The 27,591-nt window shown below is 47.5% G+C and overlaps 1 protein-coding gene across 4 annotated transcripts in view; it reads left to right on the top strand.

The window, feature by feature from the left end:
• The window catches only part of LOC114589174 (uncharacterized), a 35,398-nt gene extending 11,709 nt beyond the window's left edge, over window positions 1–23,689 (top strand). The window contains exons 3-19 of one of the 4 annotated variants that reach the window (XM_077922365.1): window positions 607–704; window positions 1,064–1,199; window positions 1,989–2,058; window positions 3,357–3,431; window positions 3,985–4,083; window positions 4,364–4,513; window positions 5,265–5,333; window positions 6,106–6,249; window positions 6,394–6,536; window positions 7,638–7,740; window positions 8,688–8,720; window positions 9,485–9,656; window positions 10,875–11,011; window positions 11,954–12,061; window positions 13,212–13,807; window positions 14,537–14,633; window positions 23,173–23,689. In XM_077922365.1, the coding sequence (XP_077778491.1) occupies window positions 607–704; window positions 1,064–1,199; window positions 1,989–2,058; window positions 3,357–3,431; window positions 3,985–4,083; window positions 4,364–4,513; window positions 5,265–5,333; window positions 6,106–6,249; window positions 6,394–6,536; window positions 7,638–7,740; window positions 8,688–8,720; window positions 9,485–9,656; window positions 10,875–11,011; window positions 11,954–12,061; window positions 13,212–13,807; window positions 14,537–14,633; window positions 23,173–23,253 (2,311 nt within the window). In that variant the 3' untranslated portion in view covers window positions 23,254–23,689. The remainder of the gene's footprint in view (window positions 1–606; window positions 705–1,063; window positions 1,200–1,988; window positions 2,059–3,356; window positions 3,432–3,984; window positions 4,084–4,363; window positions 4,514–5,264; window positions 5,334–6,105; window positions 6,250–6,393; window positions 6,537–7,637; window positions 7,741–8,687; window positions 8,721–9,484; window positions 9,657–10,874; window positions 11,012–11,953; window positions 12,062–13,211; window positions 13,808–14,536; window positions 14,634–23,172) is intronic. The other 3 variants (XM_077922368.1, XM_077922367.1, XM_077922366.1) reach the window with 3 other exon arrangements.
• Window positions 23,690–27,591: the final 3,902 nt, after the last annotated feature.

Here is a 27,591-nt window from a genome sequence, read left to right as displayed (position 1 = left end):
CCCACAAGAGGCAGGAATGGCCACCAACTTGGGTGACTTTAAAATAGGATTAGAAAAATTCAGGGAGGAGAAGGCTAGCAATGTTAATCACCGTGGCTGTGCTCACCAAGTTGGTGGCAGCAGGGCTTCTGAATAACTGTTGCTGGAGACCACAGGAGGGGGGAGGCCTCTTGTGCTTGGGTTCTGTTGGCTACTGTAAGAACAGAATGCTGGATTCGCTGGGCCTTGGGCCAGATCCTGCAGGCTTTTCTTTTGTTCTTAAGAGAGGTTATAGAAACTTGATAGGAAAAAGAAGGGATTGTCTCCAACTAAGTTCTGCTTAGAGAAGACTCACAATGTGTCTACTCCTTTAGGTAAAGGGACCCCTGACCATTAGGTCCAGTCATGACCAACTCTGGGGTTGCGGCGCCCATCTCACTTTATTGGCCGAGGGAGCCGGCGTACAGGTTCCAGGTCATGTGGCCAGCATCCTAATCACTGACAGGATTCTAGTTTTTGAATCCATTACCCTCTGGTCTTTGGGGAAGGCTGCAACAAAATCGCCAACCTGCAGTGAAACATGAGCATCTGTGAATGAAGTGAATGGTTACTTTTTTTTCTGCCCAGGACCAGGCTGGCCTCTGTCTTTGAACAGGATCAGACAGCTACAGAATCTGGAAATCCAAGGCCATCCAAGCGGGCCAAAATTAGTCATCCAGCTACCGGTAAGTAAACTGTTCACAATGCCTAGGAACATAAGATGAGCCCTTGTGGACCAGGGCAGTGGCCCATCTAGCCCAACCTTTGGTTCTGAAGCCCCACAGAATCAACTGGGTTGGTCAACTCCCGAGTAGCGCTGGGGAGAGACCCCTGACCAGGGCCCCCAGAAAGGTGCTGGTGGTCTGTATTCACCACACTGAGGAAGATGGACCCAGTGGTTTGACACCATACAAGGCAACTTCCTGTTTTTCATTAATCTGAGCAACTGGCTTGGTCCCAAGACAAGAGAGCTAACTTGGCCTGATGTTTGCAAGCAATGTTCTGTTTGCAACAGAGCACTTACCCTTCTCATGTGCTGCTCCAGCTGCAGGTCTGTCTACCCAGAAGCATCCTCCTGCAGCTGCTGCTGCTGCACCCACTGCTGTGCCCGCTGCTGCTCCTGCGTCCACTGCAGCAGTGCAGTCAGTCTTCTTCGCTACAGTTGTTCATGCATATTTGTTGTGAGTACTACAGTAGAGGGGATGAGCTGCAGTGTGTTCTTGCTACCCAAGTCCTGTGCTCACATCTTTTGCAATCATCTCTCGATCTTGCCTGGCTTCTTCGGAAAGAGGTGGAACTGAACAACAGTTGGGGGTGGTCGATTAGGGCGAATGGGGCACCGCCTCCCCAACCTCAGCCTGCCCCCACCTGCCTGTTGTTGTTTTTTTACTTCCAGCCAATCAGGCTGTGGATATCATTGACTCTGGCTCAATGTGCTGTTGATTTCCTTTCCTTATGCCACACCAGTGAAAGCAGGTCCAGTAGGACGGCACCCCCTCATTCTGCCCTCAGCTGGCTCCCACCTGCCTGCCTTCTTACGTCCAACCGATCCAGAGGGCAGGACTTCCTGTCAGCTTCCTCTTCCCCCTCAGTCTCCATGCTGCCATGGTAGAACACAGCAGGGAGGAGGATGGGGACAGCCCTAGACTTAGCTGGCCCTTCTTGTTGTTGGCTCTGGTGCCACCTAGAGTTGGGCTCCCTGCATTCACCCCAATGAGGCACTAGCCAACACCGAACTGAAATGAGGATAGAGACCTCCTGGGATGGGGAGCTTGTGGGCTGATAAAATGTTGCTGGGCTGCTACCGCCCACCCCCCACATCACCCCTCACCATTGGCCAGATGGCCTGGGCTGATGGGAGTTAAACAACCCCTGGGAAGTCTTTGTAAAGAGCTGCTTAATATAACCCATGGGGTTGGCATGGTGGCAACAATTGTGGGAAGCTAAGAGGTGTTCTCTTCTCACTCCAGTACCAATGGGAAATATGTGAAACATGGCAAGTATGGAGCAGCTGTAGTGGGCAGCAATGAAACCAAGGAGGTAAGAGGAGGAGGTGTGGTGTCTTGAAGTAGCCTGGCCTTCTGTCATTCATCCTGCTGTCCTCCAGATGTTTGGGACTACAGCTGCTGTTGGTCCTAAACATCTGGAGGATACCGGGTTGATGTAGCTTGGGCTAAGGAAATGCTTCCCTTTGTCTGAATCCTGGTTTCCTGATGGTGTCTTACTCTGGAAGTTGCTGTTTTGGCTCCTGTTTCTTTCTGCCCAATCAGCTCACAAGGGTTATAGCTCCCATTTTTCTTATTCTGACCTCACTTCTCTACAAAAGGTATTCTCAGCAGGGAAGGGGCTGTCACTCAGCAACACAGCATCCACTTTGCAAACAGAAGCTCCCAACTCCAATCGCTAGCTCCTCTGGGTAGGGCTGGGGACACTGCTGCCGGTCAGAGTAGGCAGTCCTGAGCTAGAGAAACCAGTGGTTTGATTCAGTCTGAGGCAGCTCCCTGTGCTCTCATTTAACTAGAACCACGTGGACTAGAATCTTGACAAAAGAAGGGCCTAGGGGATATTGTGTGCGGAGTGGATAGAGGGTGGTAAGACGGTAACTTTGTCGTGGCTTGAAAAATCAATAAAGGTTCCCACCACACTCAAAAAAGGAAGGGGGTTTCAGCAGCTTATGTTGGAAAAGGGATTCAGTTTTTCCAGCCTCTGTCCTTTTCAGCTCAGTCAGTAGCTCTTCAGTGGTTTGTTCTGCCCCACTTTGCTATGAAAGGATTCACAGGTGTTTTACAATCAACAGATAAAATATGTCAGGAAACATATGCGTTTATTCCAGGAAGACTCTGGTATGATTGCCTTGTCCTCCTGCGCCGTTGCAGGTGAGGGTGGTGGGACAGGATAAAACACTGGGATGTCATTCTCGTTTAGCTAATTAGGCAGAAAAGGACAGATCTCACCCCTTGGTTTGTCCAAGTGTAGGGAGCCTTTGGTTCTCCAGATGTCACTGAACGACAGCTCCCATCATCCCTCTCCACTGGCCATGCTGGCAAGAGCCAATGGGTGTTGTAGCTCAGCACCAAAGGCTCCCCACGCCTGCTCCACTGTAATGAAGTCACTCCACATGTAATTAAGCCAGGCAGCTGCAACCAAAGCAATTCCTACGATGAACATCTCTGATGTATTTGTATGTTAATGTGTCATTTGGGTGTTGGGGTGCTGTGGAAATGTTACCTGGTATAAGAAGAGCTCCAGGTGCTTTTGAAAAGAGCCAGCTCCGTAGTTTTTGATTCCTCACTTTTGCTCTTGTTTTCTTCTGTCCTTCCGTCTCTTGTGGAATCCAGTACAAAGTGCTTCTTTATATCACCCAGCTGCAGCAGATTGCGACTGCCAGCATCCATGCCTCTTTTGTATTCACGGTAAGCTTTGACGTTAAGACCTGCAAGGACCATGGCATAGGCTGAAGCTAAGCAGAATTCTTTGGTGGTTTGAAATGCACATTGCATATGAGGTCTCAGCTGTGGTCAATTAATTTCAGTGGGTCTGCTTTGAGTAGGGCTAATGCTTGTTGCAACCCATTAGATTTGAATAGTGTTAGATCCAAGGGCCCCCTCTATGGTTAAAACACTTACCTAGAGGTAAAAAAGTAAAGTAGATGACATTCTGCCCTCTGTGCTCCTGTAGCTTACATCCCATGGGGTAGCCCTCCACCCCGAAGTCCTATAGCATTTTTCCATTTCTAAACATGACACACTACAGACGTTGATGTTTTGTGTGTGTACTTAGAGTACACTCACTGAAATTAATGCACCAAAGTTCATCATGTCCATCAATTTTCATGGGTGTGCTCTGAGTAGGGCTAACATTGGGACACAACCCAAAGTCTTTAGCAAGACCCATCAGGAAGAAAGTTGTTTGGAGCAGAGGCTGTCTGCTGCTCAGAATTCCACTTCCTCCTTTCTCTTTCCGCAGGTGCAGCCCAACAACTACTGCACATTTTATGATGATCAGAGGCAGAATTGGTCCATCATGTTTGACTCAGAAATGGCGGCTGTGCACTTCAGTAAACAGGTGCCAGAGGCGTGCATTGCATTTTGGGGTGGGGGGGTTGCTGACCTGCAGACACTGAACTAGTGTTCGTGGGAGGTCAGCTCTCTTGCATCAGTCGCCAGATGCTTTCTCTGCCAACCACTAAGAAGCATCCAGGGAGGGCAAGGAATGGTGGTGTAGCCAGTTAGGGCCTTTTCAGGCCCCTGGGGTCTTCAGCCAGTGCTGCGCTGGGCCAGATTGCATAGGTGCGGATGACAATGCAGGCTAATGACACAAAGGGCTTGGTTCTTCCTCCTTGCAGCTGTGCATTGCCAAGTATAACAGCAGCCGTTCTCCTGACTCTGTGCTGTGCCAGGATCTTGTTCTCGGAGACGGCCAAGGTGTGGCGACTGGAGATGTCCTGGAGATCACTTTTACAGGCTGGCTGTTCCAGAACGGTAGTCTTGGGCAGGTGAGACCTGGCAGAGGGGGTGGCTGGGGATGATGAGGGTGGAAGTCTCTAGCAGCACTGCATGGCCACAGCTTTCCCACTCCTGGTTTATAGATTGCATACAGCCCTTTTCTCCCACAACCCCATCCTTTTGCCTTTCAATAACATTGCAAGGAAATGAAACAGGAGAGGGACTTGGTGAGGCTCACCCAGCTTGCTTCACAGCTCAATGTGCATTTGACCCCAACCATGCTTTTCCATGGGGGTTGCATTGGTAGCTCTCCAGAGGTGGGGCCTTGCCCAGCCTTGCCGCCCTTTCTCAATTGGGGATGCTGGGGAGGGAACCCAGGACCTTCTTCCTGGGAAGCACATGCTGTTGGGTCCTAAGCTACACCTGTCTCCAAGGTGTAGATCCTATTTCTCAACCATAATTCTACCCAATCTGCAACATGGGAGGCACCGCTAGGTAGGGGATTCAACATGGAAAGCTGCCTTGCACTGCATCAGGCCACTGGTCTAGGTTGGCATCGCCCACATTGAGTGGCAGTAGCTCTCCAGGCTTTCAAGCAAAAGTCCTTCCCTGACCTACTTGGAGTTGCCAGGCTTGAACCTGGAACCTTCTGCCTGCAAAACAGGTGCTGTGTCCCTGAGCTGTGCCCCGTCCTTCGATACTCATTGCTGTTGGCTCAGCAGTGGGAGTAGCGGAACGTGAACCTATTATCTTCTGCATTAAAAGTAATTTCACCCCATTGTCCTTCCACTTTTGGAACAGGTTTTCGACTCAAATATATACAACGCAAAGCTGCTGCGTGTGAAGCTAGACTCTAGTAAAATCATCCAGGTAAGATAGCGCTATCTTCCCACTGAAGTGCAAGGTCCCAGTTAGCGATTCTTGCCTCCACTTCCACATCTAAGCAGAGTTCAGCAGCCTGGGCTGTGTGGAAGGCTGAATAGCAGTGATGTTTTTTGAGCTCAGACCCAGATCAAATGGCTTCCTCAAGAACAGCAGGCAGTTAGCTGTCCCAGCTTGTCTACACTTGCCAGGATCTGCTGGAGTGGGAGGCCCAAACAGGGTCTTCTGCAAAATTCCTGATCCTGCCCTACTGGTCAGTCAGGCTTTGCCTTTCTTTACAGGTGGGGTGGGGAACCTCAGGCCCAGCAGGGACTGAAACTGGCCCTCAGGATTCACCCCAGGCCATGCCCCTCGCCAAGCCTGCTCTGTGGCCTGGACCAAAACAGTCCTGGACCTCCAATGTTGCCTCTTGCTGTCCTGGATGAGAGAGAGGGGGGAGTGTGTGTGGGTGTCTAAGGTAGCCTATTGTACAAAGGGAAAAATTGCATTCGTTGCCCCTCCCACTTTCCCCTTTTGCCCCGCCCACTCCTGGCATGCTCCTCCCCACCAAGAAGGTTTCCCCAGAGGGAATGGTTTTCATCCCTGCTTTAAACTACAGTACTGTCCTCAAGAGTGCAAGAGAACTGTCAGTATTCCTGTGCCCTACTCTCGACCAGCCTTTACCAACCTGACAAACATACACACAGATGCTGTTGGCCCTTAGCGAAGGCGGTCACCCAAATTTGTTTTCTGCTTGGTTCTCCATTTCTGGAACTTGAAGGGCTGGGAAGATGCGATAATTGGCATGAAGAGAGGAGGTAGGCGGTTCCTCCTCATCCCACCAGCATTGGCTTGCAGGCCTTTGGCAGAATCTGAACGCATTCCTCCAGACTCGACCTTGGCCTTTGAGGTGGAAGTCAAACGGGTGAGTATGTCTTCCTCCCAACATGTTAGCAACCAAGAGAACCTCAGAAGGTTGTTGGGTGGTCAGTCTACCGCCTGGATAAGGTTCTACAAATGGAGGCAGTGGTTGACCAGACTCCATGATGCCCCTCTTTTGCTCCCTTAGGTGTGGTTTGCAAAGGGTGCTGACTCCGCCGGACAGAGCCTGGGCCCCAAGGACTCCCTCACACCTTCACCAGCACCACATTCAGAAAGCCCCGCTACAGACCCAGCCTGGCTGACGACTCCTACACCTGCTCCAAAGCCAGGGTGAGAAATAAATTGAGGGTGCTCTTAGCTTTTAAGCCTTCCATTCTCCCAGGTGTCGCATCCTAACTCAGTAAACAGGTTGCCACCTCTGTGTTTGAGGCTTTCGGCCTTCACCTCAGCTGCATAACTCAGACCCCATCTGCACTGTACCACCTTGAGATCTACGGATGAAATCCTGTATACAAATTCAATAAATCACAATAAATCATACGTTCCAAATAGCGCCATGCCATTTTCAACAGCTGTGGCTTCTTCCAAAGAATCCTGAGGGCCACCTTGTCTCATAGACAACCTGGCAGGTTCCACATTCCAGGGCTGGGCTGGGGCTCCAGTGGACAGAGCAACAGATGCTGCTCCTGCCTTCTGTGCAGCCAGAAAATACACCATGTGGGGCTTCTTTCTGCACACACCTCTCCCTGTCCAGGGAAGCAAGGTGCACTGTCACCGTTCAAGGACACATTCCAGCCAGGCTCAAGCTCCCTTGGGGAGTTCATGAGGTGGGGTAGGTGAGGGGCTTGGCCGAGGCAGAGTCCCAAAGGCCAGTTGAGTATCCTACCCCTTAACAGACTCTTCCTACTGTGCTCAGGTTTGTTAACTCCCTTCCTCCTATACTGCAGGGAGCCTAAAGCTCAGGTGGCCTGGCTCAATCCCCAGACACCCCAAGGCTGCTGCCAGTCAAAGTGGACAGTACTGGGCTGGATGGACAAATGGAGGAATACAGGAATATAGCCAGTGTGGGGTAGCAGTTAAGAGGGTCTGTCAGAGTAAGATCTGGGAGACCAGGGTTCCAATCCCCACTCTGCCTTGAAGGTGACCTTGGGCCAGTCACTCTCTCTCAGCCTAACCTACCTCACAGGGTTGTTGTGAAGATAAAAAAGGGAGGAAAACTATATACCAGTATTTGAGCTCCTTGGAGGAAAGATGGAACATAAAATAAGAACTATTATGATTCTGATATAAAGGATAGAAGCTCTCCTAGGGTGGCTTTTGAAAAGTGTGATCTACATATGATACTGCCTTGATTTCTTTTTTTACATGAGAGGATGGAAAGTATCAAATCATGCAAACATTCACGTGTGCAAAAAACAATTCTTCCCCCAGCTATGTGGAGCAGAGCATCCTGATATTTGAGCAGAGCGATAGCTCACTGCAGAGCACCATGGAGCACACCCAGGCAAGGGTCCTACATGCTGAACAGGAGAAGGTAAGCCCTGGCATTGTTACAGCCACAACAGGAAGGCCAAGTGACTGAGGCTGTCGGGAGGGCAAGTGCTATCCCAGGAGTTCACAATCGCTAGTGCAGGTCACAATTCCCCTTTGCCTGCAGGCCAGAAATAAGTTACGTTTCTGAGCAGAAGCAACAACAAAATAGAACAAACAACTGGCTAGGTATACATGCACATACAGGTAAAAGATTCATAAGCTTCAGGTAATCCTTTGCAAAGCACCTCAGGTTGAATTTGAGAAAACAACAGAATGTCCCTTTAAAATTTAACACAGTGACTAAAAAAAAATGCACTACATTGGTCTACAGCAAGATCTCATTGGCTGCGTCACATGCCATGCTAAACTGTGGATTGGCATGATGTGAGCAAGCACAGTGAACGTCCCCCTCACTTCCTCCTATGCAGCCAAGAAGAAGGGCGTGAGAGTTTCCACTTCTAGGTAACTGCTGCTTCCTCTGTTGTCTGGACTGAGAACAGCCATTAATGTTAAGCAGAATTAGATTCTGAAGTTAGCTTATAGAAACAAACATTTGAAGTTGGTGTGTTTGATATTAACCATTGTTGATGTTAGCTGCAGCTCGTTGTCCCAGGCAACACAGCAAACCATGGCTGGGCATAAGTGTCCGGGTTCCTGGCCGCATGAGAGGAGGAGATGTAAGGGGAGAGCATGCAAGTCCAGGTTTGCTGTGGCCTGTTCTTGCTTGGGCATCAGCGTGCAAACCCTGCCATTACGGGATCTTCCATGCATCTTACCCTGAGGCCGCTGGGACTTTCAGTGATATAATCAGCCCTTGGACCACAGAATAAGCAGAGTGCTCTTAACCCAGAATGCCATTGCCTCTTTTGATAAAACTTTCTCCCCTCTTGCTGTTCTTGCTTCTGGTGGTGTTAACTCTCCTCTCCTTGTTGCCGTTTTTCTCTCTAGGACATGCCGCCACTGGATCAGGGGTGGGACCAGGTGAGGCATTGTCCTTGGGTGTCCTGATCACCTGAGCACTTCCTTACTCCCTTCATACTTTCCTTTCAGTGACAATGGGTTTTTCGAAATCAGGGGTGGGGGGACTCCAGGTCCCTGGACCAAAGGCCACCTTCCAGGCCTATGTGCTTGGCCCTCAAAACTCCTTCCAAGCAACGCACCCTCACCAGTCCTACATTGCACCCTCCTTGAGTGCTTTTGCCTGGCTGGATCAGGCCCAAAGCCCGTCTTATTCTCACAACCAGATGTGAATCCTACAAGCAGGATCTGTGCTCACCCCACTTGCAATTCCCAGGAACAGCATGCTGCCTCCAACGGTGGAGGGGAGACCTTGTGGCTGTTGGCTGTATATAGCTTTTCCTGCCCCATTGTTTTGTCTAATCTGCTGCTAAAGCCATCTAACTGTTTGGCCTTCATTTTATCTTGTGGGAGAGAGCTCTGCTGTGTGAAGATGTCCTTTCTTTTGTCTGTCCTGAATTTTCTGAGGAAAGCTTTTCTGCTCTCCATTTTATGCACCTTTGTCGTGCATGCTTTCTCCTGAACTAACTAAAAAGCCCAAGGCTTCTGCCTCCCCCTGCTCCTCATAGCCTTGCCAGTAGACCAGTTCTTCAGGGTGTTTCCTGGGAGACTCATTCTTAGCATTTGGGAGCCTCCAAAAGCACAGCTCTTGCATCCTCCCAGGAAAGGTCTTGTGGGTTCTCCTTCCCCATATGTTCCCCTGTCTCTTCTGCTCCTTTGCGTTGCAGGTCAAGATCAGCAAGAAGCTAGCGGAAAGCATGGTGCGTATCTCCCAAATCCAGCAGAGCTTGATCTGTCTTCAGAAGAAGGGGATGGATTACCACTCCCAACTGAATGAAGCCCTGACAGAGTCGGAGAGGCAGAAAGCCCTGGTCAACCAACTGCAGGCACAGTTGGCAGGTCAGAGAAGCTGAGAGGAGGTGCTGAAATAGCAGAAGAGCACAATCCAAGCTTATGCAGTTGTTTTATCATCCTAGGAAATTATTTGGCTTGCTGGTAGGGAGCCTGTGGCCCTCCAAGTATTACTGGCCTTCACCTCTCATGAGCCCCAGCAAGCATAGCCAGGGATGATGGGGTTGGAGTCCAGCAATCTCTGGAGGTCCTGCTCCTTAGGGCCTCCTGCAGTGTAGCTGTTAAAAACTCAGACACACAATCTCCAAAAAGACTCTTGACTTAAATTCCATTTGTTTAAAAAAGACAAGTTTCTGATCTCTACAAACTTGATTGATTGTTTTTCTATGCTGCTTTTTGTTGAAATGAATCTCCAGCTTACAAACAATAACATAATGTAACATAATAGAAAATGGGTTTGTGCAGATTCTGCACCTTCCTTGCCCTGCATGCAAGAGCAGAGCGGTATAAGAGTGAGAAGAAAGATGTGATATGTCTTTAAAGTTACACGGAGGCCCCATCCACACTATACAGCATTATCATGCCACTGCAGTCAGGCATGGCTTTCTCCCAAGGAATCCTGGGAAGTGTGGTTCGTTCCTGCTGCCAATACAGTAGTACTTCGAGTTACAGGCGCTTCAGGTTACAGACGCTTCAGATTACAGACTCCACTAACCCAGAAATAGTACCTCGGGTTAAGAATTTTGTTTCAGGATGAGAACAGAAATCGTGCTCCAGCTGCGTGGCACTCATTAGGTAAAGTGGTACCTTAGGTTAAGTTTCAGGTTAAGAACGGACCTCCAGAACGAAATAAGTACTTAACCCGAGGTACCACTGTAGTTGTGTAGAAGTGGAGAGCCCTGCTTAAGCAGCCATTTCCAGCATAGTTTAACAGTCTGGGAATTGTAGCTGGGGGTTGTGGCAGACTGGGAAGTGTGGTTCATTCCAGCTGCCAATAGTTGTGTTGAAGTGGAGAGCCCTGCTTAAGCGGCCATTTCCAGCATAGTTTAACAGTCTGGGAATTGTAGCTGGGGGTGGTGGGAGACCGGGGTGTCCCACCACCTCTCAGCACCCTTAAGAGAATGTTCCCATTTCCCAGAATGTTTTGTGGGAAGCTGTGAGTTTTTGACGCATATAGTGCAGATGGCGCTGTACTTAGGCTTAGCTACAGCAGTGGATGGAAACAAGGGCATGCACTGTAACCGGCTCTGTGCCCCACCTCCACAGAACTTCATAAATCGTCTGACGACATGAAAAGCAGATACCAGGAGGAGAAGCTGAGTGGGAAGAATTTGGATGAGAAGGTGGCAGCCCTGGAAGAGGAGCTGGCTGATATCCGCGTTCAGAAGGAGAATCTGGAGAAGGTAGTCCCCAGGGGTGGCAAAAGTCACCACCCGAGGCCAGAAGTGGCTCCCTGGAAAACTCACTCTGACCCTTAGGATTCTCCCAGTGCCACACCCCTCCCCCTCCCCCCCCAGCTTTGCACCCTTGACTGTTCTTTGCCTCCCTGGAAGATCTGATGATGATGATGATGATGAAAGAATCTATACCCCTCCCATCTGGCTGGGCTTCTTCTTTCATTCTTAAATGGAGGATTGAAAGGGACAAGTGGGGAAATTAACGTGTGTTGCTCCACCTACTTTTACTCCTGGCAGGCGGCCCCCAAGAAGTGATAGTCAGTGGAGTCTCGTCTATTAGGCAAACAGGGCACTGCCCTCACCCAGCCACCATTGGCTTGCCTTCTTCCTTACAGCCAATCAGGATGTGGCTCTGTCTGTCATTGGACTCCTTGCCTTCTGCCCCACCCACCTCAATGCAGTGTGGAAATGTGGCTTGCCTAATTGGTCCCAAACTTTTGGAAGGGCACCAGGTTGGCAGAGGCAACAGCAGTTAACAACAGTTTAAAACAGTTTACAGTCTCACAAATAAGGTATCTCCTAAAAATACACACTCTGTAACCTCTCTCTGTAACAAACCCTGAAGTGCTCTTGAAATAAGAAGTGTTAAGGAAAGTGGTGGGGGGACAAGCAGTAGAGAGAAATCTTAGTCACATTCAGCAAAAGCAATGGCAATCCACACTTCTGTAACTTCAATCGGGAGTTCTTACCTGTTAGTCTGAACAGCACAATTCAATGTCATCCATCTCTTGGCACGTGGATGCTATCCAGATAATGTATGTTGGTTGTAAAATAAATGAATAAATGAAATCATCACCACATTTGGCTGTCCAGAAGCTCTTGCAAGCCCACTGTCCTTTCTGGTGTTGCTTCCCTGCCTTCTGACTCTTTGGCATCATCCTGCCCCAGGTGAAGAAGATCATGAACGAGGTCTTCCAGTCCCTGCGGAGCCAGTTCAACTTAGAGGAGTCCTATACTGGCCAGGAGGTCCTGGGTATCGTCCTGAACGCCATCAAGGTACAGCCCAGGGCAGATGGATCCTGACACCTGAATAAGATGCAGATTGAGTGAACTGGTCTATCATTTCTCTTCCCTTTTGTATGGTTCCAAATGTTATGAGTTTGGGTGCCAGAGTTTTGGGTGCAAGATGCCCATAACTTCTGGGTTTAGTAAGTGTTAGAATTTAATCACTGCTTGGAGAGTGAAACTGAAAGTCAGATGCTTAACAGCTGGACTCAGCTTCCTGTGTTGAGGAGATCGCTTGAGAGGTGGGCCATTAGAGAACTAATAATGAAGAAGATGATAATGATGATGATTATGATTATGATTGATTGATTGATTGATTTATTATTTTGTTTATACCCAGCCACTCTGGGTGGCTTCCAACACATATATAAAACATAGTCAAACATTAAACATCTTTAAAAAATGGAACACTTCACCAATTTGCAGAGGCCATGCTAACCTCTTTATCAATCCAATTTTAGTATACAGTATGTGCTGCAGACAGAGAGATGGGCCATCAGCAAGACAGACGCTCTACCAGCCAGCAGATGGGTGAAGCCCCACCCAGAGCTTTGAGATAGTGAGTTTGAAGAGAGTGCCAAAGTTTTGGTTAGGAGGAAGTTTTAGGATTTCAGTTGGCTATGGTGTGATCAAAAGAAAAAAGGCTTTCAGTCTGTTAAATGCAGCAAGCTGGAGAGGCAGGATCAGAGCACAATGCAGACTGACAGTTTGAATTAGAGGTAGCAGCAATGGGAAAAATGGGACTCTCTTGGAGTGTATGCTCCATTACAGGCTCAGGTGTAAATAAACTATATATCATTATGACACCACAGCCTACACTGTGCCTCATTTCCAAAGAAACACAGACTAAGTGTCTAGACCCATGGAATCTTGCACCGGTCAGAGATTGGGGTGGCATGTAGCCCCATATTACTAATCATGGGAGCAGCAAAGAGGGTGAAGCCCAGCTCTCTAGAAATAACAGGTGGTATCTAAGGTACTACAAAGTGAAAGTCACGTAGCTGTGTCTGTGTGGCTGAGTAGGGATTCAAACCCTGGTCTCCTGAGTCCTGGTTAGAGACCAACCATTACACAGTACTTTCATCAGGGGCTGCAGTCTTTTTTGTGGCAAATAATCCCCCCTCCCCTCTACTTGTTCCAGACAACAACTCTGCAGCTGCTGGAGAGTCAGGAGGAGCAAAGGGGGAGCAGCAGCACCGAGGAGGAAGGACCTGCGGAAAGGAAGCAGCCAAGTGCCGCACCCCTTTATGGGGATCCCCACAGCAACTCTATCCGAGAACCAGCACCAGTGGCATCCCCCGCTCCTTTGGCTAATCTGAAAGAAAGCTCAAGCAGTCCTCCATCCACCGCTCTCGAAGGAGCCCAAGACAGTCTGCTTTTTGCAGCTCCTGAGGCTCATTCTTCGGAAGCACCGGTTGAACAAACTTGTGCAGCCTCTGCTCAAACTGCAAGGCCGCCTCTCAGGCTCTCCGCCAGTATTGAGAAGGAGAGGCCAAGCACTCAGGGTGAAATGGACGCAAAAGACACTGCCATTCTGGCACCTCCAAATCCAGCGGCGGATGAGACGGCACCTCCAATGGAGTGGCCCACAACGGGTCCAGAGGGCAAGGAGCAGAGTGGGGCAAGTCAGCACACCGCTGGCCCCACCTCTCAAGCTGCTGTAGCCGACAAGCAGCAGGACTTGGCTGGAGCCTCACAGCCAAGACCAGCGTCCAGCCCCATGGAAGCGGATTCCAGGTCTGTGCCAGGGCGGGAGGGGGACGGGAACTGTACCAATTATGAGTCTCTTGCCTTTCCGTGCCTTCCCCCCCCACCCCCTAATAACATGGGGTTTAAGACACAAAGGAAGACCCTGGCTCCCCCTTGTTGGGTGATAACGCCGAGGCCTGTTGCTTCCCCCCAACTGCAGCGTCGCCTGGGATTCATTCCTCGGGTCTCCCGTCACACTGATGTGGCCCATATCCAGGGACATGAGCACACAGTGAGCAGAGTTCAAAACAGAAGCTCAGCCTTGAGTAGTAACATCTAAGCCTAATTTATTACAAATTAAATCAAGCGTAACAGAACAAAGAAAACATGGCTCCTCTCTCTGTCTTTCTTCCTCGGAGAGAGAGCGGCAAAAAACAAAAGCTATACAGAGCGGAAACAGCCTATCTCAACTTCCTCTCACAAGACTCCCACAATCAGTGCTGGAATGTAAACAGACATGTGACATGTAACAATCCCACACACATCTGCAGTACGGGAGGAATGGAATTCTCAACACCCCTCTGCTCCATTCATTGACATCAGTGCTAGCACTCCCCCACTCCCTCATTTAACCCCCACATCAACCCTGTAAGGTAGGCACTACCCAATGAGCTTCAGGACTAAGTAGAGATTTGAACTCTGGTCTCCCAGGGTTCTGGTCCGTTAACCACTGCATCACTCCCACTCTCCTTTTCCTTCTGTCTTTTTCTCTTGCAGTCTTCTTGAGGACAAGGGTGGTTTCTTCAAAGTTGCCACTCCCAAGCCATCTGCATTGGGAACTCTCTTGGCAGAAGACGACGACGAGGAAGAGGTGGTAAGAGCTTTGAGGGGGTGCAGTGGTGTATGGTGCCATTTGGGACGGCTTAAGGTGGCAGGCATAGAGGCCCTCAATAGGTGTTTGATAAACTAAAGTGGTAGTGTTTTGTTACCAGGGCACCACCATTCTTTCCTGTGGCTGTTAGGGGCGCTATATTGTTACAGTTTTGTGGCATGTTGTGCCTTCCTTCTCCCGCTTGCCTTGCTTTTTTTTTTTGCTTTTTTTTTTTAATAATATTTTTTATTAAGGATTTTCTTGTTTTACAGAAGTGTAGTGCCTCGTATTTTTCTTCTTCTTCCATGTAACATTTTTACAAATCCGTTTCATTTGTTGAGGCATTAGGGGGAGAAGAAAAAAGAAAGAAAAAAGAAAGGGGGGGTGGAGAGAGGGAAGATGGATGGGGGTGGGGGCGGGTGGCGGTGTTTCTATTATGTTTAATCATGTATGTAAAGTTTGGTGTCAGCGCTGCTTGTGTTGTTCACTTGTGTTCCTTTGGTGGTGAGAGAGGTTGGGGTTGGCCTAGGGTGTGATTGTTTGCTTGTGATTGGCTGTGGTGATCTTTGTTTTCGTGTGTGAGTGAGGTGTGTGTGTGTGTTGGATCAGGTTAGCCAAATTGATTTGTATGCTGTTGGTGGATTATTGTCATTGTCCTGTTGGGCTGTGTATGTGATAAAGGGGAGCCATACCGGGGTGAAGGCGTCTTCTTCTGTTTGTCCCTGTGTCAGTTTCAGTTTATTAGTTAATTTTTCTAGTAGGGCTGTTTCCCATACTATTTGGTACCATTGGTCCATGCTTACTCCTGACAGGTCTCTCCAGTGTCTGGTTATGGTGTTTCTGGCTTCTGAGAGCAGGTGGGTTATGAGTTCTTTGTGGTGTAAATGGGCATTGTTGTCTTGGAAGATGTTTAGTAGGGCCAATTCTGGGGTGATGTCTATTACTTGCTTAGTTATTTTACATATTTCTTGTATGGCTGTCGTCCAGAATAGTTGGATTTTGGGACACTCCCACCACATGTGGAGGTATGTGCCTGTGGAGGTGCACCCTCTCCAGCATTTTGGTGAGGTTCCTGGGTGTATTAGCGCTAGTTTCCTTGGTGTTAGGTACCACCTGTAGGTGAGTTTCAGTGTGAGTTCTTTTCTTTTCGTTGATATGGATTTAAAGGGGGGTTTAGACCACATTCTGGTCCATTGAGTGGGGTTAATCTCATAGCCTATGTCATTCTCCCATTGTTTTTTGATTGCGTCTAGGGGATTTGCAGGGTTTTGGAGTAGTATTTTGTATATTGCGGATACCGTCCCTTTACCGTTTCCCTTTGTTGTTAGGAGGAGGTTTTCGAAGGTTGTCAGGGGGCCTAGTTGCTGCTGATTTTACTGTTGGGTTGTTTAAGAGGGCATGTAGTTGGTGTTGTGTTAACCAGGTCATTTGGGTGTCTTCTAGTTTGTCTTGTATTTCTTGTGTTGACAAGGGTTTGTTATTTTTATAAAAGTCTATTAGGCGATATAAGCCTTTGGTTCGCCAGGTTTTTATCTGGAGGTTTTGTGCTGCATGGTGGAATAATGGGTGGTACGCCAGGGGGATTAGTGGGGATGGGGTTGGGGATAGTTTGCCTATTTGTGTTTTCCATGCTTTGAGCATGGTCTGTGTGTACCTGTTAAGTGTTGTGGGAATTTTCTTTAGTTTGTTTGGGAGGAGTGGGTATGTTGTGGTGCAGGTGTTTTCAATTGTGTCCTTCTCTAGGTGTACCCATTGTTTTGTCTCATCTTCTAGTATATATGGGATTATATGGTGTATTTGGTTGGCATTGTAATATGCTTCTGTGTTGGGGATTCCCCATCCTCCTTCTGAGGTGGGGAGGTGCAGGTATTTGGGGCTTATTCTTGGTTTTTTATGTGAGAAGATGAAAGAGTGTAGTTTTCTCTGCCAACTGCGAAGTTGGGTTGAGGGGATCCAGAGTGGGAGGGTTTGGAATAGGTAGGTTAGTTTTGGGAGTGTGATCATTTTGATCATGGCTATTTTGTCTGAGAGAGTGAAATTCATGTTATTCCATCTGTTTAGGTCTTTGTTAATTTGTCGCCACAGGGGCTTGTAGTTGTGGAGGTACAATTTATTGAGGTTTCTGGTTATTTGTACCCCTAGGTATCTGAACTTGGTGTGGCAAAGTTTTATTTTGGTGACCTTCGTGAGTTCTTTTTGGGTGTGGGGAGGGGTGTTGAAGCACATAGCTTCTGACTTTGTAAAATTTACCTGTAGGCCCGACACCATTGCAAATGTGTTGAGTTCTCTGATTAGGGAGGTTGCTGTGCTTATGGGGTCTGGTGTTGTGACCATTAGGTCATCTGCAAAGAGCCCTAATTTATAGGTTCTGCCTTTTATTTCCACTCCCTTGATGCCTGTGGCTGCTCGGATGCGGATTGCTAGGGGTTCCAGAGCCAGGATAAATAAGAAGGGAGACAGTGGGCATCCTTGTTTCGTGCCTCTTTGGATAGCTATAGTATTAGAATCCATATTGTTAGTTCTGCATTTTGCTGAGGCTTGGGAGTATATTTGTTTGAGGATTTGTAGGAAGTTGGGGCCAAATTTCATGTTAGTTAGTACTGCTAATATGTATTTCCACTCCAAGCAATCAAAGGCTTTGAGGATGTCTAGGGACATAATTGTCAATGGGAGTTTGGTTGCCTTGCTGTGTTCGATCAGGTTCAGTAGTTTCCTGATGGGGTCTGTTATATTGCGGCCAGGGACAAAGCCAGTCTGGTCTGGGGCTATTAACTTGTGTAGGAAGATTTTTAGGCGGTTGGCCAAGATTGATGTGAATATCTTGTAGTCTTGGTTTATTAATGAGATTGGGCGGTATGATTCTACTTTGAGGCTATCTTTTAGTGGTTTTGGGATGGAGACTATTTTGGAGTGGGTCCAGGTTTTGGGGATGGGGCCCCCTTTTATGATGTCGTTGAATAGGCGGGTCATGTAGGGCATCAAGGGTTCTTTGAATTTCCTATAGAATTCTGCTGTGAAGCCATCTAGGCCTGGGGCTTTGTGTGGTTTCAGGTTTTTGAGGACCGCATCTATTTTCTCTGGGGTGATAGGGCTGTCCATTAATTCCTGTTCCTCATCAGTTAGGGTAGGCATGGTCAGTCCTGCTAGAAATGTTCTGATTTCCTTCTCTGGTGGGTTATGGGAGGTGTATAGGTTGGAGTAGAATTCTGCAAATTCTGAGTTTATTTCTTCGGGGGAGAATGTTATGTTGCCGTCTTTTTTGGTGATGCAGTGTATTCTTGTTTTGAGTGCTTTTTTCCTACATCTACATTGCTAGTAAGTAATCTGGAGTTTTTCCCTCCATATTCGTAGAAACGTTGTTTAGAGTATAGAATGCTGATCATTGTTTTGTTAATTTCTAGGGAGTCTAGTTCTCTCCTTTTTTGTTCTATAAGTTTGAGGAGTTTTTTAGATCCTGTTTGTTTGTAGCGTGATGAGAGGGCTGTGATGTCTTGTTCTATTTTGCTGATTTTTGAGGAGGTTTGTTTTTTAAGGAATGTTTTCTCTTTTATGCAAGCTCCTCTGGTGACCGCTTTCATTGCGTCCCATAAGGAGGGGGGTTGTTATATTGTTTACATCGTTTTCCTTGAAGTAGTTTTGGAGGGTTTTTGTGAGACTCTCTCTAATTTGTTTGTTTGTAGTTAGGATGGGACTGAAGGACCATGATGGGGTGGTTTGTGTTCCTTCTCCTATTTTAATGGTGACTTCTACTGGGGCGTGATCTGTGATTTTAATGTTACCTATGTTTGTTGATTCTACTGAGGGGATCAGACCCTGTGTGAGTAGAATGCTGTCCAGTCTGGACACTGTATCATGGCGTCCCGATTGGAATGTATGGCTGATGTCTCCCGGGTTTTGCTCACCCCAAATGTCATAGAGACCCCTGTTTTTTAGCATTTTTAGTAACTTGTAAGAGTTCCTGGTTGTTGGGGGTTTCCTTCGGAGGAAGGTTGCCCATGGGGTTGTGGGGTGGATATCTTTCAGGGATATACCTTTCATATTTAGATTGAGGTCCCCTCCTAGGATTGCTTCCCCTTCAGAGAAGGAGAGGAATTTGTTTAGTGTCTTGTGGAAGAATTCTAATTGTTTCGTGTTTGGGGCATATATGGAGCCGATTGTCAGTTTGATTTTGCCATCTAGTGTCCCTTTAGCGAAAATGAATCTGCCTTTTTTGTCCTTGAGGACTGTTGTGGCAGTGAAGTTCAGGTCTCTACTGAGTATTATGGCTACACCACGAGCTTTCCCTGAGCCTTGTGCGACCCACTGTTGACTGAAGCGGGGGTCGCTCAGGAGTTTGCTGCCTTTGGGTGGGTTGTGTATTTCTTGTAGGAAGGTGATGTGTGGTTTCATGGTGTTTATGTATGAGGTGATGCGTTTTCTTTTGATGGGGTTTCCCAGCCCCCTCACATTTAATGTGATTGCTTTTAGGTTAGCCATCTTGCTTATCTATTATGTGGGGCGATTCCCTGCCAACCCGTTTGGGTTGTCTTGTGTCTCTCTCTTCGTGTTGTTTAAAGAACCAGTGGGGTTGCGCTGACCTAGGGTGTGGTGGGTGGGGGGCTAGTGGGATTAGAGTGAGATTTGGGTTAAAGGGTAGGGGGTAAGTTGTAGGGAGTTTCCTATATGTAGTCATATAGGTGTTTGTTTGGGGTATTTTGGGCCATCTGGCATTTAGCCAGTTGGTCCTAGGTCTCAGCTGGTGTGGGAGGCCATGTTCAAGGACAGGCCATCCCCCCTGTTGTCTGCGATAGGGGGTGATCAGCGAGACAGTGTGAAGTGACTTTGTAACGTCGCTGTCAGGTATAAGGTTCGTAAGCAATGTTGCCAATGTTATGAGCAACATTGTTGGTGTGTTGGGGTGGGGATGTGGGTGCTGGTACGCTCTGGTGCCACCATAGTGCTGGTTGGGTATCAGATTTTAGCCTGATTGTGGGTTGTGTTATTAAGGTTGGAGTTGTTTTTCCTTAGTATGGAGTATGAGGATGTTGAAGGTGTGGGTGATGGGGAATGTGGTTGAGGTCGTCTGGACTGGTGTTGGGGTGGGGATTTCTGTGGGGGTGCGGGGCTGGGGGGGATGTTGATGGTGTTAACTAAATCTATGTTTTGGGGGGGGGGAGAGGGGGAAGAGGGGGGAAATCACCAGTCCTTCAGTTTGTGGTTTTTCCCTGGTTGCTTCACTCAGCTGGGGTTGTTGTTGTTGTAGGGTTGTCCATCTGCGATGAATTGGTTTGGTTAATCTTGGTCTGGTTTCTTGTGTCGTATGGCCGGCGGGACGGTTCTGAGCATGATGCTTGCCTGTATTGGTTTGCGTTGTTGTGCCGCTTCTGTTGTTTCTTTTTCTTCTGTACCGTCGTCCAGTTGTTTGCTGTTGTTTCCTCATGGTTGGGGCTGTCACTTGGTGGGTTTGTCGGTTGCCATTCCGGTGGGAGGTCGAGTTCAAGGTTCTTTAGTAGTTGCAGGGCCTCAGGTATGTTGGTAGCCATGTGTTGTGTTGTATTGGTTGTTACAATGAGGCGGAAGGGGAAGCCCCATCGGTATTTGATCCCTGCTTGTTGGAGACGCTGGGTGCATGGGCGCAGGCTTTTCCTCCGGTTTAGGGTATCCTGAGATAGGTCCTGTAGGGCCAGAATGGGGGTTTCACCATATCGAAGGTTGCTTGAGTTTCTGAGGTGGTGCCATATCTCTTCCTTCTTTCTGTAGCGTGTGAAGCATACAATGATGTCTCTTGGGGGGGCGCTGGGTTTTGGCATAGGTTTTAGGGCTCTGTGAGCCCTCTCCAAGTCATCTGCCTCAAGTTTCAGGCCTGGGATTGTGTTTTTCAGCCAGCGTATAATTAGGTCTGCTGGGCTTTTCTCCTCTGTTTTTTCAGGAAAGTTGCGGAAGCGGATGTTACAACGTCTATTGCGGTCTTCAAGGTTGGCTTGCTTAATTTTCATCTCTCTGTGTTCTGCTTCCATTTGGTTTATCAGTTCGTCCAGTTTCTTGTTCACACATGCGTTCTCCTCCCGCTATTGCTCTATTATTCTTTCTTGCATTTGGTTCTTGTTCTCTAGAGCTTCCACTTTGGAGGTTAGGTTGTTGATTAGTACCTGCATGGGAGCCATTGTGGCCTTCAGTGTTTCTTATAATCGTGCTTCTAATCTTGCTTCCATTTCCCTCAGATCTCGTTTCGTTATTGGGTGGTCATCATCTTGAAGGGGAGTTACCATCTTAGCATTGTTTGCCATCTCCCTGGTTGGTGTCACCTCAGTCTCCCTGATAGTTTTGGTTTGAGGTTGGCTTGGCGTCCACTTGGGGTTGGGCGTGTGGTGGTTAGGAGTTGTGGCGGTGGTGATTCCTATTGTTGGGTTGCTGAGCTGATCAGGCTTTGTTGGCTGGTGGCTGTACAGAGCGTTTGGATTAGGTGGTCATTTGTGTCACTTCTAGCCTGTGTTTTAAGAACTTCTCTTGGGTTTTCTGTAGTTGCCACAGCGATGCCGCCGAGGCTGGGGGGGAGGGCAGGTAAGCAGAGATGGGTAGACTAACGGACAGACAGCTCATATAAAGGGAGGGGGGTTAGCAGGTAGAGATGCAAGAGATTAGAGGGGTGGGGCCAGGGGAAATATGTGTTTAGGAGGGGGTTGTATATACCCAAAAGGGGTACTGGGGTCCAGTTAAGGTGGAAATTGGGGTTGGGAGTGCGCTTAGAAACAGAGACAGACAAATAGGCTATATGTAAAGGGTGGAGGGAGAAAAGGGAAGACGCAGAAGGAGAAAGAAAGAAGAAGGGGGGAGGCGGGGGGGAGAGGGGAGATTGGAGTAAAAGAGAAGAGAGAGAGAGAGACAAAAAGAGAGTTGAAAGAGAGAGGGGAGATAGTACAGTAATATCAGCGGTATTAGTTTGCAGCAGTAGTTTTAGGTATAGTATGAGGGGGGCAAATTATGATAGGGTGATATGAATGTGCGTATGTGTTTCCTTTAGGGGAAGGGGGGGATGGAGAGAGGGAGGAGGGAGAGAAAAGGAGAGGAGGAGGGGGAAGGGAGGGAGAGGGAAGGAGAAGAAAAGAGAGGGGGAGAGGGGAGGAGGGAGGGATGGTGAGCTGCTGTAATGGTATGGGGGAAAGTCTTATTTTAAAAGAGGGGGTGGGGGAAAAGGGCTCCCCTCTCAAAAACAAACTGACGGACAGGCTGAAAGGGGGGGTTGATTTTTTTAAAAATAAAAGGGATAGAAAACAAAATTGGGGATGGAAACTGAAAGGTGGGATAAAGGGAAAAAATGAGGAGGGGTGAAGAGAAAGAGGGGAGAGCAAAAAGGGAGAGAAAAGTAAAGAGGGGGGAGTTGAGGGGGAGAATATCAATATCAATAACAATAGCAGTGATATAGAGGAAATTTTTGTTTTAAAAGAGAGTGGTGGTCGTAGCTGGGGGCGAAAGATTCCCCCCTCAAAAACAAGCCAACAAATAGAAAAGAAAGGGCTTTAAAAAGAGAGAGGGGGGGAAGTGTGGGTTTTTAATAAATAAATAAATAAATAAATAAATAAATAAATAAAATAATTAATAATATTTTCCCCTAATTATTGTTATTATTTTTTGTTTGTAAAAAAGTAGTTAAAAATGTACAGGTAAAAGATAAAAATGAGAATTAAAGGTAAAAAAAAGGGGGGGTGTTATCTTTAGATAGATAGATAGATAGATAGATAGAGCTTTTTATTTAAAAAAATAAATGAGTAAAGTATAGGTAAAAGAGGATAGGTAAAAGAGAGTGGAAAGTCTGGGGCGAAGTGGCAGTCCCAGGAAATGGCCTGTGATGGTTCAGGGCTGTCTTCTGGGTACTGCCATTTTAATTCTTAAGAGGGGAGTTTGAGGTGAAAATAAAATGAGGTTTAAATTGAGGGTGTGTGTGTGTGTGTGGAGAAGTGTGTCTTTAAATAGTGTGTAGAAAAGATAGAAATAAAAATAAAGATTCAAATAAAGGGTGGCTGCAGCAGCAGTGGCCCCTCTTTTAAAAAGAAAAATGATAAAAGTAGGTATATGGGGGGGGAATAAAAAAGAATTCTTTAAAAAGGGGGAGGAGGGATAGGGGTAGGAAGGGGTTAAAAAGGATTTTTTTAATATATATATATAAAAAAAAGGAGAAAAGAAGAGGGTAGTTTCTTCCTTTCTGCGATCTCCTTTGTCATGCGGCTTTGCATGGAGGGGTAGGCTCCGGTCGGCTCAGCCACGTGTTTTTTCGGAGCCTCTTTTGCCTTCTGTGCTCACCTACCTCCCTTCTTCTTTGTCGGCAGAGATGGGGGCAGCAGCGGTAAAGTAAAGTTAGGGCTCCTTTTTCTTTCTTTTTCTTCTTCTTTCCCCCTTTTCTTTTTCTCCCTCTGCGTTAGCTCCACTGTCTTCCTGGATTTGGAGCTCCTCTCGGCTGTTCTCCCGCTTGCCTTGCTGATGGTCCTGCTCAGCTGGCCACCTGAGTCAGAGCCTGCTCTGCCAAGCAGCAGTGACCTAACCCTGCCTTTCTTTTTCTCGGTTTCAGAGCCTTAAGGGTCGGCCTCCCCCCACCCCACTCTTTGATGATGATGACGATGACGACGATGACCTGTACCTGCTGGGATAAGCAGCTTGGCAAATGCCATGGCAATACTTTCTTTTCTCAAGAGCTTCAGTGATTGCTGATCTGGGGCTGAGATGGATGGAGCTGGGGTTTTTCCTGTGGGCCTCCCCAGATTGCTCATTTGGGCTTTGGTGGCCTTAACTTGTGGTTTTTGAGGCTGCTGGCAGGAAGAGGGGTGACTCTCTCTCTCAGTAGCAAATGTCAATTGGGGACTTTGTCTAGCTTCAAAGTCCTGACTGTTTAATTCACGACTGCCGAACACACCTGTACCCTACACACTTTTGACCCAGCTGCTGCTGGGAGTAGCGATGGGTATCACCTTGAACAGCTCCTCTCTGTGGAAACCAAACTTAACCTATTGCCATAGCTCACCTCCAGTTTTGAACCTTGGCAAAACCGGATCTTGAAGAAAATAATAATAAAGTGCAATTAAAATAAATTAACCCTGTTGCATTAGTTCTTTCACTTTAGCAAGGCAAGAAGGGGAGGGGTATTTGTGTGGTTCTGTACGCCAAAAACCGACTCACCATTTATAGGGCACCTTAGGTGCTTCACGTACATACACCCAATATGTTAAGAATTAACACCAGTCCTGTGAGGGAGGCCAGTATTAGTAATCTCTTCGTATTGCAGGTCCGGAGGCTGAAACAGAGAGTGGCTTGCCTAAAGGTTGAATGGTGAACTCAGGATAGGCACAAGGCGGTGCCTTGGTCCTCATCTCTGATACAAAACTACAAAGTATATACAAAAGTAACAAATGTGGTGACAGTAATAATAATGCAGCAAAACAACACCACCACAAACTGGCTTAGAAGTATAAAACCAAATTTACTAGAATAATAACTAGAATAGAGCTAGACTTGTAACCATTCAAGCAACAAACATACTAAGGTGCCATGTGCAAAACAAAGCCTGGAGATACTGTAAACATGGAGTGGATAAATGTACAACTGTATCTTAACAAGTTGCATGTGCAATAAACGTTACACAGACTGAATAAATGAACCGTTCAACAAGTAGCATAAGTCCAATCAGAGAACGGCAACCCTGTGCCGCCACAATGGCAAGGGTAGCACACTGGAGAATATGAAAAAGTTTTTCAAAGCTGTTCTTCAATAGGTCTTGAGTTGAAAACACAAAGCCGTTTGCATGGATCAATCACAGGAAGGCAAATCAAAGCCACCACCCTGGTGAGAATAATGCAAGTGGGCAAAAGGAGACCTGTTCTCCGGATATATTACAGGTTTCGCTACACGCTTCATCAGTCCGAAAAAACAGTCATAGAAAACGGTTTGCTCAGGATAAAGAAAGTATTCACAGGCACAGCGTGTTGTGAAACACCTCGCTCTTCCCCAGTTCCCGTTTACCGTGATTGGGCATGCTCCACTGATGCAGAGCACTTTCCCTCGACCCGCCACTGAGGGCACCACACCGGAAGTCTCATATATAAAAACATAAAACATTACTTTTTTAAAAAACTTCCCTATAGAGGACTGCCTTCAGATGGCTCAGGGGACGGATAACTCCATAACCTCCAACCTTTCTCCATTGAAAATAGGGACATCCTAAGGAGAAGTGGGACACTCCAAGATCAAATCATAAACCAGGATGGCATCTTTAAATCAGGAACATCCCTGGTAAATATGGACACTTGGAGGGTCAGCAACCAGTGCCATTTTTCTAGAAAAAGATGTGCCAGAATGCACCGCGAACACCTCCCTCATTCTCTTAGAATGGCAATGGTACCCAGAGCTAGTGCTCTGCACTCTGGAGCAGGGCTAGCTGCCCGTGGGGGTGGGGCTAGCCACCTGCAGGGACAATGTGAGTGTCGGGGGGGGTGGCGGGTGTCCCAGGGAGGCATGGCGAGTATCCCAGGGAAGCGGCGTAGTGATGTTCCTCCACAGGGATGACACCCAGGGCAGCCCGCACCCACATACCCCTTCCTCTGCCAGTGATAGCGCCCACCTGAGATGTGCCAGAACTGAGTTCTGGCAAGTTCCAGCTGAAAAAAGCCCTGCTTCCAACATTATAATTATCGTACCAAAGAGCTTCGTAGCTTCTCTCTCTTTCACATACCCCACCTGTCACACACTCCAAACTTACATAACAGCAAAGGTTATTCCCCAGGGTTGCCAGTTCTGGAACATTCCAGACCCTTTCATTTCAGGTGTAACAGGGAGTCCTTGGAGCACCCCACAATCACCTAACCCTGACTTCTATAAGTTCAGGTCGAGCGTCACAAGCAAGAGACTTTAGCCAGGTGATAGAAACAAAACAGCAGCCAGTAGGCCTGATCTTTCTTGTTGCAACAAGGCTTCCCACTGCCACAAAGACAAAGCAGCCAGAAGCCCCCATCAATGGTTACATCCGTATGTTAAAGTTTCCCATAAAACATCTCAGGATGCATCATCAAGACATCATAGATCTGTCACAGAAAAGGTGTGGTCTCAGGTAGAACCTGAGATCCAGCCATACCCCTGTCACGCAAATATACTCTTTCACACTTACTCCCATCCCAGTACCAAGGAAAGTATTTACAGCTCCTTGGTCCCTGAGTCAAATCAAATACACCCCTCTGTCTTGTCCAGCTTCATCCCACTATAGGATGGATAGGCATTGTGACTGAGGTGGTTGGATATCACTGGCCATGACTCCTTGGGAAGGCCCTGCAGATGTATCTGTACATCTCGGGGATTAGGTGGGCTCACTCACCCCTCCCCTTATACCTCACTTCCCTGGGTCCTAAATGCCATTGGAACGGAGAAGATTGATACAATGAGTGATTTCCGATGAATTTCTAAAGTTTTCCCATTGAGCCAGTGCATAAATACATTTATCAGTGAATCGCTCCCAACCCCTTCTTTCCTGCTCTCTAGAGCTGGGACTCATGATTTTACAGCTTTTAAATGGAATTATGTATTGACAAGACACTGGCTTTTTCTGCCATCTATTAATTCCAACTCTGGGGAGTCCAACTCTCCCTCCCACCCTACCCCCAACACTTTTTCTATGTCATGCTGGAGGAATATGTTGACCTGACTGATATTTTGGGAAATGGTTTGCCCATTTACCCTCTATACAATTGGAGAACTCTCCATTTATAATACTAAACTTGGCATGAGGGTTCCCAGGGTGGGGCGGCAGACCTTATTGCTGTTTGTATGTTGGGTGCCATTTTGAATCAAGATGGCAGACTGAAATTTCAGTTTGGCATGACTTTGCCCGTTTTGTGGCATATGTTCAGCCACAAGTAGGGATATGATCGCTAGATTCAGCTCAGGAGTGCTCAAGGTGTGTGTGTGTGGGGTCTTCATTGATGTTTGGATGTTGGGTGCCATTTTGAATCCTGGACAGTACCTGTGTGTGTTTTATTAGTGTGGGTGGTGTTAGAGGAGAGGTAGTACCTTTGGTGGAGGACACACCATGCTCCTTCAGTGGTCGTTTGTTTTCAGGGAGCCAGCCAGAAAGAAATCATATGGATTAAGTGAAGTTAACTCTTTATTAGAAGAAAAAAGGCCTGCTTGCTCCCTTCATCAGAGCAAGGAGTTAGACGTGCTCTTTTGAGTGAGTCAAGTCTGAGGCCTTCTTCTGACATTAGAGTTGCTGAGGGATAAAAATAATTACGCTCTCCACAGTCCCAAACATGGTTAGAAGCCTACAGCTTGCTTTAGTTCTGCACTTGCCGGGTGTGAACAGAGAGCCAAAACAAACCTCTGTCTTACCTTTCTGGCTCTGAGCTGGAGGAAGATGATGCAGGTGCAGAGACAGGGAAAGATATCACACCCGTGCATCTTTGTCCTTCATCTTACTCCATCTTCCAGTGGTGCAGCAGGCTCTTTGTAGCAAGGGCATGTTCTGGTGACCACAAATTTTGAATTGGCTACCCAGGTTACACAAGCTTTACAAGCTCGTTATAAGACATTGTAGAAAAATCAGCAGTGCTTCACTGATTCCTGGAACTATCTTGAAATGTAGGCTTCAGCTGCAAACATTACTGGAGCAGTGTGTGGGAATGAAAGGCACACACCACTTGTTCAGTGCAAGAATTAACCTCAAGAAATGATCCCAGAGTTGGATTATTTTCTACGACATGTCATGGGTGTTTAGAGTAAGATGCATCACCAAACCTCTTAAATCTGACATTATTTTTGCATTCAGGTACCTCAAAGCGACTTACACAGTAAAGCAACTGAGGGTGTGAACACACCACATTGTCAAAGCACAAAATTCCCCCTTACCACAAAAACCTTTTAAATCCCACATTATTGGCTACAGCAGCTCAGTTTCCTCTTCAGCTATTTGTCCGATCTAACCAACATCTGTTAGGATTTGAATGAGTAC

Source organism: Podarcis muralis, chromosome Z (genome assembly GCF_964188315.1).
Source record: "Podarcis muralis chromosome Z, rPodMur119.hap1.1, whole genome shotgun sequence".
NCBI lineage: Eukaryota > Metazoa > Chordata > Lepidosauria > Squamata > Lacertidae > Podarcis > Podarcis muralis.
Note: the sequence above shows the minus strand (reverse complement) of the source record. Positions and strands in the feature narration are given on the sequence as shown.